Source organism: Coregonus lavaretus (assembly GCF_964263955.1).
Source record: "Coregonus lavaretus genome assembly, chromosome: 4".
Classification (NCBI taxonomy): Eukaryota; Metazoa; Chordata; class Actinopteri; order Salmoniformes; family Salmonidae; genus Coregonus; species Coregonus lavaretus.
Window position 1 is genome coordinate 58,652,256 of NC_139991.1, and position 12,526 is coordinate 58,664,781.

At 44.5% G+C, this 12,526-nt stretch overlaps 1 protein-coding gene across 1 annotated transcript; it reads right to left on the reverse strand.

Annotated features, from left to right (window-relative positions):
• Positions 1 to 6,493: 6,493 nt before the first annotated feature.
• LOC311127134 (proteinase-activated receptor 3-like) lies at positions 6,494 to 12,306 on the reverse strand. Its single transcript, XM_084158898.1, has 2 exons — positions 12,137 to 12,306; positions 6,494 to 8,530 (listed from the first exon to the last, which is right to left on the reverse strand). The coding sequence occupies exons 1-2, from the start codon at positions 12,201 to 12,203 to the stop codon at positions 7,434 to 7,436; spliced, it is 1,164 nt and encodes a 387-aa protein (XP_084015024.1). The 5' UTR covers positions 12,204 to 12,306; the 3' UTR covers positions 6,494 to 7,433.
• Positions 12,307 to 12,526: the final 220 nt, after the last annotated feature.

Genomic DNA, 12,526 nt, shown 5'->3' on the forward strand with positions numbered 1-12,526 from the left:
CCATTTGGATAACATCCCTGATGTATGTATGCCTCCTTAGAGTTCCAAATTACTTTACCATGGGCTACCATTGCAAGATCACTTAATTTACCCGTATGCAGTACATAATGGAGTATGCAAACTTTACAGCACTTTATCATTACCAATAAGCTCATCATTTGTTTTTTGTTTTAACGGTTTTGGCGCTTCAAATATAGCAGTTTTCCTGGATGAGTTCAACATTCGCCCCTCCTGTGTTATAGTGTGTCCTAGGTAAATGACCTCGCTCTGCCAAGGAAGGTTAACAATTGGATTGTATCCCTCTTACATCCCTCCTGAGTGGGATTAGCCAATAGAATATAATCTACATAAACTAACATTTGCGTCCTTCCCTATGTTCAAACTTTCCCAAATTCTTAGTTATAGCCTGGGCTAAGATTGTAAGACTTTCCGAGTAGCCTTGAGGCATCCTAGCCTAAGTCCATTTCCTTCCCTGAAAAGTAAAGCCAAACCACCCCTGACTCTCCGGATGAACTTGGATACTAAAGAAAGCATTAGTTAAATCTATCACTGTAAAATAGGAGTTCTCTGGTTTCAATTGGTTCAGCATTGTATGTGGATCTTGTACACATGGAACTCTGGGAATGATATTTCTATTAAACTAACTGTAAGTCCATGACCATCCTCCAGTCGGCGCTAGGTGCCTCCTTTCTAACAGGAAATATTGGAGAGTTGCATTGTACCACATCTCCAGGAATTATCACCCCTCCCTTAAGTAAATGCTCAAATGTAGGTGTTATCCCTTTTATTGCTTCTGGTTTCATAGTATATTATTTTTGGTATGGTCTATTATCGAATCGAGGAATCACTTGTACTGGAGCTACCCCCTTAATTAGTCCTACATCTGTTGTCCTTGTGACCATAATTTGAACGGAATTGCTTCTAACTCAGCCTCCTGTTCCTGAGAAGAAAATCTCTTCCTGTCATCCGTTAAAATTTATCTCCAGATGGACACTGGGCTGGGTTTTTTGCTCTCCAATTTAAGTTTCTTCTATATCTCCCAGTGGAGTGGCCATACTGATCCCCATTTGGTGTATTCTGTCAGTCAGTAATGTTTTTCCCCTGTTTTATCCATTTACCTAGTGATAACCATTCCTCTGAATGTTATTTCACTAGGGCAACATGGGGGCTCCACCTTTCTCTGTACAGCCTCTGGCTCTGTGAACCCATTTTAACCCAATTTGAAAAAACAACAATCACAAATAGCCAGGCCTCACTCAATTTGATAGCTCACTTTTATGACCTAAATATTGCCTAACTGAGATGAGCTAATCTCTTTCTCCTAGTTATAATCTAAAGATGGTAGTACACACAAAACATGATAGATATTCCCAGTCTTAACCCATCAATAATTGTTTGTATCATTCTAATTCCTCATATCTAATCCATTAAACCACTCAAAATTCCTCGAGTATACAATGATTATGTCACGATCGTCGTCTAACAGAGATGAGGACCAAGGCGCAGCGTTGAAAGCGAACATATTTATTATATCAATGATCACACGATCAAAACAACAAAACGATGACGTGACAGTCAATGGTCATACACAAACCAAATACGAACAAGAAACCACAATGAATGAGTGCCAAACGGCTACCTAAGTATAACTCCCAATCAGAGACAACGAGCTACAGCCGTCTCTGATTGGGAACCACCCTGGCCAACATAGATCTACAAAACCAGAAAGTGAAACCTAGAACACACATAGACTATACACACCCTGGCTCAATATATTAGAGTCCCCAGAGCCAGGGCGTGACAGTACCCCCCCCTAAAGGCGCGGACTCCGACCGCGCCCACCAAACACCACAGGGGAGGGACCGGGTGGGCACTCCGCTTAGGCGGCGGATCCGGCTCCGGGCCTGATCCCCGCTCCCTCTCCAACCCCCCAAAGTACCCCTGGTCCGGTCTGGCCCCGCTGGCCGGAGCTGGACTGCACACTGGTGGAGCGGATTGCTCTAGCTCCGGCGTGAAGCATCTGACCGGTGCCGGACCAGCCACCGGTGGAACAGGCACGGGCCGTGCCGGACTGACGACGCACACCACTGGCTTGGTGTGGGGAGCAGGAGCGGGCCGAGCCGGGCTGTCGAAGCGCACCACTGACTTGGTGCGGGGAGCAGGAACGGGCCGAGCCAGTCTGACGAAGCGCACCACTGACTTGGTGCGGGGAGCAGGAACGGGCCGAGCCGGGCTGACGAAGCGCACCACTGACTTGGTGCGGGGAGCAGGAACGGGCCGAGCCGGGCTGACGAAGCGCACCACTGACTTGGGGCGGGGAGCAGGAACGGGCCGAGCCGGGCTGACGAAGCGCACCACTGACTTGGTGCGGGGAGCAGGAACGGGCCGAGCCGGGCTGACGAAGCGCACCACTGACTTGGTGCGGGGAGCAGGAACGGGCCGAGCCGGGCTGACGAAGCGCACCACTGACTTGGTGCGGGGAGCAGGAACAGGCCGGACCGTACTGGGGACACACACCACTGGTCCTACGCAGGGATCTGGAATGGGCCGGACCGGACTGGTAACACACCCCAGTACCTCTCGCCGTGCCTCTACACCTTCCACCCCCTCTTCGACCAGTGGCCCCCGTAACCTGGCGGCCTCCTCTGCCAATCCGCTGGGCCGCTCTGCCGCGGTCTCCTGCTGGCCCGTCGTCCACGGCGTTAGCCCCCCCCTAAAAATTTTCTGGGCGTCTCTCCTACCCGTGGACCAGGTCTCCATGTCCCTCGCCAGCCTTTCGCCCTTCTGCCACAATGTCAAGCCCTTCTCTTCCTCACTCGGCTTGACCCAGTCGAGGAGGCGAAGGAGATCTGCTAGAGATCTCCCTGGCGATGGCTCCTGGACATGCTGCTTGGTCAAATCTTGGTGGTTTCTTCTGTCACGATCGTCGTCTAACAGAGATGAGGACCAAGGCGCAGCGTTGAAAGCGAACATATTTATTATATCAATGATCACACGATCAAAACAACAAAACGATGACGTGACAGTCAATGGTCATACACAAACCAAATACGAACAAGAAACCACAATGAATGAGTGCCAAACGGCTACCTAAGTATGACTCCCAATCAGAGACAACGAGCTACAGCCGTCTCTGATTGGGAGCCACCCTGGCCAACATAGATCTACAAAACCAGAAAGTGAAACCTAGAACACACATAGACTATACACACCCTGGCTCAACATATTAGAGTCCCCAGAGCCAGGGCGTGACAGATTATTTAATTGATTACCCTAACTCTGCTACATGTGATCTCATCTCAAATGATCCATTTATCAATTATTTATTCAACGCCCTAGGAAAATCTGTCTCCCCTTCTATTGTTCCTGCCTCCCCTGTAAATGTCATATTTGAGTTTTTAGCCAATACAATCACGGTTACATCAAATGTTCCCTCATTTAATGGTATTTTATTCCTAATATAACTTCCCTAAATGAGATTAAATCCCCTGCCTTCCTCTACTATCCTTATATCATTACTGGATCAATGATAATAACTGTAATAACTATCAATAACAATTGTAATAACTATTTCACATTCAATTGTGTCTTTTTTCTGATAATGCTATAATTGTAGCCTATTCCATCACCCCAGTCCAAAATATAAGTTTATGTAACAAATCCATAACCCACCACAGGCTGGCGCTATTCCCCAGCACAACAGCCAATGCATACTTTCATCCTAACCAAAATAAATTATCGTTTTAAAATCGTCCAATTATTCTGTATTTTCCCGCTAACCCATTTCAATTCGCTATTCAATTTATTTAACTGTTCTCTCTGATTAAGCCCTAATTAATAAAACAAATACTTGCTATCGTTGGTCAGCATACGCTTAATGAAATTCCTACCATCTGAACTATACTGTCTCTCACCCTCCCCTTGCTCCTTCGGGGAGAGCGCATGGTAACCTTATAACATATTTTCATAGACTTTTCTAGAATACTTCTATTTAAGCTATCTAATTCAACCTTTCACATTTCTCAATCCACATAGTAATCTAGGTATATAGCCCTACTGCGAAAGCTTTGTCTACTGTCCCTACCTGTGTTCGAACCAGGGACATCGCCAGTCACTCCACACCATCTGCGATGCTCTCAAAGTAACCACTCCCAATTCATAGAGCAAGTGACGTCACCAAATGAAAATCGCAGTAGCTTTCACCTCAGCAAAAAACTCTCTCTCTCTTTGATTCCCTATTGAATAAGTTAGTTTTTCTATTTAACCCCTAAACACGCTCGCTACAAATAGTCCATTCAACATTACCAAACCAAATACTCATCGTACCCATTCAATCAACACATCAGCCGTGGAATTTACACTCATAAATGCAGATTGTTACTCCATGCCTTGAAATGATAAATAGATTTCCATCAATAGTACCATTAATGATCTCATCTTACCCTCTGACACAAAATGAAGTTCCCTCACTGTACTACTTTAGCTCTACCATGGTAATTAGTTCAATTTAACCCTCTATTTGCTTTGTACTATATTATACATTACGTCTAAAACAACATTACTTATGGTCAGTTTATTCCAATCACATTATCCAACAACGCCACAATCTTAAACTCATATGGGGCGGCTGGCAGTTTAGTGACCAATAGCGCCGCGCCAACAACCGAGAGGTCACCGGTTACAATCCCCGAGCCGACCAGGTGAAAAATCTGCCGATGTGCCCTCGAGCAAGGCACTCAACCCCAATTGCTCCCATAAATCGCTCTAGACAAGAGCGTCTGCCAAATTACCAAAAATGCAAATGTAAACATTCTCTACTTTCTCACCCACGACGCTCGGGTGAACAAGTTTAGAACATTTCTCGTCAGAAACCCACATGCGTTCCCAGCCATCTCCCAGTCTTTTCATGGCTCCAAAAGCCACACTTTCGCTCTCTCCAGCCCCTCCCCTCGCAACTCTACCTTTTTGAGGAGCTGTGAGGAGCTGCTTCTCGTCCCAGCGCGCCTCCAATATTCCGCCGTCACTCAAAGTACTCCAGTCCATTTATTTAAATCAAATAATTCCCACCTAATTAGTTAAAGTTGGTGCACGTTTATAAACCGAATTATTTCGGTCTAATTGTTTAACCAGTATTTTGCACGGTCAAACATCAAACGTTAAATCAAATACTAAACCGAATTGCTTCGACACAACTATTCAAAAGCAGTATTATGCTATGTCAAACACCAATGTTATATTTCAAATATATCAATTCAAACGTTCTAGTTCAGTCACACTCATTCATCACTTTAGTTTTATGTTCCCAATTGTTTTTAACGGGTTATATGGTTTAAGTAACCACAAATCCAACATTTATTCCCAAATTATACCGTTTGAACAGCCACAAACGTCTTTTGATTCCCAATTTGTTTTCTTTCAAGGTATACAGGTTTATCATTCACACTTTCATGCATACGACAACACTCGCACTGTTTAACTTTTTATAGTACCTCCTATGGGTGTCTTTTGTTAACGTTTGCACAATTTAAACCTTATTTCCTATTTGTAATTCTCATTATTTACTGTTTTAAAATATTATTTGTATTCACAGCCAAAAATGGTACACAGTTAAGCGTAGTATACAGTTATCACACAGCAAAAATAGTACACAGTTATCGCCCTCACTCACAATACACAGTCATAATCCTATCATACAGTCAAATATGTCACACAGTCATCAATGACACCCATGTCACACAGTCATAAATGACACCCATGTCACACAGTCATAAATGACACACTTATATTCCACACACAATCTATTTGGGCACACAGCTTCTTCTACTATCTTTAAAAAATACTCAGCTGAACCTAGCCATATCCTCGAAGTTATGGACCTTGCCAGTCGCTAGTATTTATCTAAAATTTCCCGAACCTAGCCGTATCTCAGTTACGGACCTTGCCGGTGTAATCCTTCGAACCTTAGTCATACTGTCGTAGTTACGAACCTTGCCGATAGCAATTACTTAAACCAATTATTCCCTATATCTTCCGAACCTTAGCCGTATTGTCGCAATTACGGACCTTGCCGGTAGATGTCAGTATTGTCTCCTGAACCTAGCCGTATCTTAACGGACCTTGCCGGTAGAACCAACACTCTCTGGTACCATGGTTTTAAACATCACATTTAGCAAAGGTTTGCATGTCACAATATTGTGCTTATCTACTCATAATAGTTTCATAATTTAGTTCACTTACATCAGACAGTTGTTTCACAAAATTAATTTGGATAAAGCCAATGTGCAGATCTTTGGTTATTTAACAATAGGTATCTGCTTACCTTTTAGAAGCCCGGGCAGTTTGTGAAACATACGGTTCGATGAAAGAGTTGACCAAATGTGCCGGACATTAGCCAGCAAAGTCCCTTCTACCAGACCGCGTCGGGGTCACCAATTGTCAAAGTCGCGTCAATTCAAATCTGGTATCAGGAACAAAAGAGGTCAACACGACTTCTAAGATATACTAGTTATTTTAATTAATGCAAAAACCTTCAATGGTAAATATGATGTTTCGTATATACGGGCTCTCTGAGATGTCTCGCAGGACACCCCAGACAACTAACACATTGTTTCAGAAACAATACCCAAATACTCTGACAGAGGGAATTTCCCACTTCTCTGCTGGCCAATCAGAGTAAAGAACTGAGTGTGGTTTAAACTCTACTCAGCCAATCCGTTGGTTCAGGGGTTGGTCTCATCTCCTCGGCGCCATTTGTTGCACACTTCAGCCAGGCACAAGATTATCATAACAACCTATCATAGTGAGAAGAGCCAGCTCCCTTAGACATCATTCCTACGTCCAAGGAAGGCTAACAGATCACAAAGAACCAGTATAGTCTAGCATTTGAAGACACAATCCTTATCTCATTTTACCCCCTAAAACAGCTCTTCACATCAATCACAGCCTTGCCAGGTGTCACAACCTACATTAGCCCAGTCAAGAATGCATTCTTTCTAAGTTAGTCATCCCATCAATTTAGGAGAATAATAAATCCCCAATACCCCTCAGAACAGCCTCAATTTGTCGGGGCATGAGTCACATACAAATCCAAACAGATTTCACATATGGAACTAGATCCTAAACCAGATGTTGTCCCATTTACACTGAAACCCTGATCCTGTTTGTGGCCTGTTTATAATCCAAATCTTTATTCAGAATAAGTGGATAGGATTATCAGTTATTGATAGGATGCTCTGATAGTCAGTCACATACATGTACTGTATATTCATGGTTTAGCTCTAGATTGTGATCTCTGACCCAAATTAAGGCCTGATGTTGTGATCCAAGTTCTAATCCAGATGATGTCAAATTCAGTTGGGAATGCTCAGGGACTTTCTTGGATTATTCTGATCATCTGGGCCACTTTTAATCCAGATTCTAATCCAGATAAAGATTCAGGTGGAGATGTTCAGCATCTTCCCCTTGAGGGTCATGAAGTAGAGTCTGGATCCAGTTGATTTAGACATGAGGAGGAAGAGGAATGGGTCCAGGCAGGCATGCAGGCAGCACAGACACACTGCTACCTTGAAGTAGCCATAGAAGCTCTCCTCTCCGCCCTCCAACAAGCATACATAATGCAGGAAGTGTAGGGTCGCGGCGGGGCCGAAACATGCCACGAAGATCACAAACACCAGTGAGCTGGCCTTGAGGTACAGTGTCCAGTCGTGGTGCGAGCGTTTGAGTTCTTGTACGATCCGTGCGTAACACACAGCCGTGACTACCAGGGGGACCAATAGACCCAGGAAGGTCAGGCCCAGATTGTAGTAGAGCAGAGGAGCATGGGAGCTGTAGTCCAGTGGGAGTACATCATGGCAGGTAGTGAGGCCTAGCTGGGGGAGGCGGTAGCTCTGACGGACCAGGAGCTTAGGTACGACGGCAGCCCCAAACACCCCCCACACCGCCAGGCTGGCCCAGGCGGTGCACGCCCTCTTGGGAAGGCTCTTGTAGAGGAAGGGGTGCACCACAGCCAGGTAGCGCTTGACACTAATGCAGGCTAGCGTGTGGGCCGAGCAGTAGAGGTTGCCGTAAAAACAGGCCGTGACAATGCGGCAGGCAGTCTCACCGAACACCCAGTGGTTGCCGTGGAGATGGTAGTGGGCCTTGAAGATGAGGGAGAGGAGGAGGAAGAGGTCGGAGACGGCCAGGCTGCAGTAGAGGATGGTTGACGACACCGTCCTGACTTTAGTGGCCACAGCAGACAAGATGGCAACGTTGGCCGGGATCCCCACGACAACAGCCAGCATGTAAACGCCGGGGATGACCCGGGTGCTCAGCGGGCCGGCAAGATATGCAGCTGTGTCATTACTTAGCAACCGCAGCGCCGGAGGGGTAGGGGCAGAGGGGCTGAGGGGAGGAGAAGAATGGGGTGCTTGTTGTGTCTGTTGGGTGGCATTAGGGAGAGAGACATACTTTAAATGGAGGATTTCTCCTCTAAATGTTCTGGGATTTACCACTTCAGTGATGTTCCTCTTGGATTTCCTGGCTTTTTTTCCTGGGGGAGGACATGAAGGGAGGGAGACATTAGGGTTTGGTAGCATAACTCACACTGAATCTACACTGAAGGCTATTCAAAACAGCTGTTGTTTTTGTTTTTCATTCATTTGGTTAGCAATGTTCATTTACATAGGAATATACAGTGAGCTCCAAAAGTATTGGGACAGTGACACATTTGTTGTTGTTTTAGCTATGTGCTCCAGCACTTTGGATTTGAAATGATACAGTGACTATGAGGTTAAAGTGCAGACTATCAGCTTTAATTTGAGGGTATTTTCATCCATATCGGGTGAACCGTTTAGTCAATGTAAATAGTCTGGGTGGCATTTTGATTAATTGTTCAGCAGTCTTATGGCTTGGGGGTAGAAGCTGTTAAGGAGCCTGCTAAGGAGCCTTGCCGTGCGGTAGCAGAGAGAACAGTCTATGACTTGGGTGACTGGAGTCTTTGACAATTCTTTTGGGCCTTCCTCTGACACCGCCTAGTATATAGGTCCTGGATGGCAGGAAGCTTGGCCCCAGTGATGTACTAGGCTGTACGCATTACCCTCTGTAGCGCCTTATGGTCAGATGCCGAGCATTTGACATACCAGGCGGTGATACAACCGGTCAGGATGCTATCGATGGTGCAGCTGTATAACTTTTTGAGGATCTGGGTACCCATGGCAAATCTTTTCAGTCTCCTGAGGGGGAAAATGCATTGTCGTGCCCTCTTCACAACTTTCTTGGTGTGTTTGGACCATGATAGTTTGTTGGTGCTGTGGACACCAAGGAACTTGAAACTCTCGACCCGCTCCACTACAGCTCCGTCGGTGTGAATGGGGCCGTGTTTCGGCCCTCCTTTTCCTGTAGTCCACGATCATCTCCTTTGTCTTGCTCACATTGAGGGAGAGGTTGTTGTCCTGGCACCACACTGCCAGGTCTCTGACCTCCTGCCTATAGGCTGTCGCATCGTTGTCGGTGATCAGGCCTACCACCGTTGTGTCGTCAGCAAACTTAATGATGGTGTTGGAGTCGTGCTTGGCCACACAGTCGTGGGTGAACAGGGAGTACAGGAGGGGACTAAGCACGCACCCCTGAGAGGCCCCCGTGTTGAGGATCAGCGTGGCAGATGTGTTGTTGCCTACCCTTACCACCTGGGGGCGGCCCGTCAGGAAGTCCAGGATCCAGTTGCAGAGGGAGGTGTTTAGTCCCAGGGTCCGTAGGTTAGTGATGAGCTTTGTGGGCACTAGGTGTTGAACGCTGAGCTGTAGTCAATGAACAGCATTCTCACATAGGTGTTCCTTTTGTCCAGAAGGGAAAGGGCTGTGTGGAGTGTGATTGAGTTTGTGTCATCTGTGGATCTGTTGGGGCGGTATGCGAATTGGAGTGGGTCTAGGGTTTCCGGGATGATGGTGTTGATGTGAGCCATGACTAGCCTTTCAAAGAACTTCATGGCTACCGACGTGACTGCCACGGGGCGGTAGTCATTTAGGCAGGTTACCTTCGTTTCTTGGGCATAGGGACTATGGTGGTCTGCTTGAAACATGTAGGTATTACAGACTCAGTCAGGGAGAGGTTGACAATGTCAGTGAAGACCCTTATCAGTTGGTCCATGCATGCTCTGAGTACATGTCCTGGTAATCCATCTGGCCCCACGGCTTTGTGAATGTTTACCTGTTTAAAGGTCTTGCTCACATCGGCTACGGATAGCGTGATCAAACAGTAGTCCGGAACAGCTGGTGCTCTCATGCATGCTTCAGTGTTGCTTGCCTCAAAGCGAGCATAAAAAGCATTTAGCCCGTCTGGTAGGCTCGCGTCACTGGGCACCTCGCGGCTGGGTTTTCCTTTGTTGTCCGTAATAGTTTGCAAGCCCTGCCACATCCGACGAGCTTCAGAGCCGGTGTAGTAGGATTAAATCTTAGTCCTGTATTGACGCTTTGCCTGTTTGATGGTTCGTCTGAGGGCATAGCGGGATTTCTTATAAGCGTCCGGATTAGTGTCCCGCTGCTTGAAAGCGGAAGCTCTAGCCTTTAGCTCGGTGCGGATGTTGCCTGTTATCCATGGCTTCTGGTTGAGATATGTACGCACAGTCACAGTGAGGACGACGACGTCGATGCACTTATTGATGAAGCCGGTGACTGAGGTGGTATACTCCTCAATGCCATTGAATGAATCCCGGAACATATTCCAGTCTGTGCTAGCAAAACAGTCCTGTAGCGTAGCATCTGCGTCATCTGACCACTTCAGTATTGAGCGAGTCACTGGGACTTCCTGCTTTAGTTTTTGCTTGTAATCAGGAATCAGGACGATAGAATTATGGTCAGATTTTCCAAATGGAGGGCGAGGGAGAGCTTTGTATGCGTCTCTGTGTGTGGAATAAAGGTGGTCTAGAGTTTTTTTTCCTTTGGTTGCGCATGTGACATGCTGGTAGAAATACTTATGTGTATTAAAGTAGTCAAAAGTTTAGTATATGGTCCCATATTCCTAGCAAGCAGTGATTACATCAAGCTTGTGACTCTATAAACTTGTTGGATGCATTTGCTGTTTGTTTTGGTTGTGTTTCAGATTATTTTGTGCCCAATAGAAATTAATGGTAAATAATGTATAGTGTAATTTTGGAGACACTTTTATTGTAAATAAGATAGAATATGTTTCTATATGCTACCATGATTAATGAATCGTGAATAATAATGAGTGAGAAAGTTACAGATGTACAAATATCATACCTCCAAGACATGCTAACCTCTCACCATTACAATAACAGGGGAGGTTAGCATTTTTGTGGGGGAATGATATTTGTGCGTCTGTAACTTTCTCACTCATCATTATTCATGTTTCATTCAGGACTAACCGTAATCATGGTAGTATCCACATTAATGTATAAGTGTTCTATAAATAAACATATTCTATTCTTATTTACAATAAAGTGACTCCAAAATGACACAATACATTATTTACCATTAATTTCTTTGGGCACAAAATAATGGAGAACCAAAACAACCAAAAATGGCCCAATATTTTTGGAGCTCACTGTAAAACATGAGAAGTGATAGTTAAGAATTGAAAGAGAGAAATATACAGGAAAAATAGCAATATGCATTTGGTTTTCCAATATACTAAAGCATACAGTACATTAGGTAAAGTAAGGTTTTTGACATGGCATGACTTAGTTTCTTATCTATGGTAATGAGTAGAGCTGCTGACAAGGAAATGACTCAGGTGTTAGTCAAATGTGTGGTTTTCACTGTAACATGCAGGAACACAGGACCAGTGACTAAATCAGGAGAGATAGAGCAGTCTATCTGTGCCCTGCAGATTAGTCAAAACATACATAAGGCTTTAGTTCAGTGATTCACATATCTACTGTATAAATATAGGTAAGTTATTGCAAAAAACATATTTTCATATATATTTTTTTGTGTTAAACATTATTATAGTCTACAAAAAAAAGCTTCTTATAGATCAAACTGGATAAATCTCACAGTTGGCAAAATAAAAGGGAACAAAAAATGTTATTATTAGAAACCATCACTAAATGGTAATTATTAATAATTTCAGTTTAGAAGTCTTTCAATAATTATCACTTATTGATAAAAGGTCATCAATAATAAGGAGTTGTCTTTACCTTTGGATTGAAAGGTCACATCCAGCAAAAGAGATGAAACAAGTAAAAAGAACAACAGTTTCCCCATTGCCACAGTTTATCTGAATAGTCCTATGAAATAATAAACTCTAGCTAGGTCACATCTCTGTCGAAGAAGTCTGTCTGTACTTGTTCGTCAAGTTTTTCTCAGTGAGTTAAACCATAGAGGAAGGCGGAACAAAAGGCTGTAAAAGAAAACTAACACTTCTGGTTTAAACCTTCAAAACAAAAGAGGTATTTTGAAAACATTGCATCCCTAACATACTTTCATTGCAGTAGAGCGCTTCAAAGAGATACATTCCTAAAGCTTTTCTATGGGCACTCTTATTTTGAAGGAATGTTTTCAAGTTGGTGCTGCCAGCATAAATTTGT

Excerpts from the sequence above, each read along its gene's own strand:
- LOC311127134 (XM_084158898.1), bottom strand. The coding sequence starts at position 12,203 with ATGGGGAAACTGTTGTTCTTTTTACTTGTTTCATCTCTTTTGCTGGAT. Across the intron at positions 8,531-12,136 it reads TGTGACCTTTCAATCCAAAG|GAAAAAAAGCCAGGAAATCC; the intron begins GTAAAGACAACT and ends GTCCTCCCCCAG.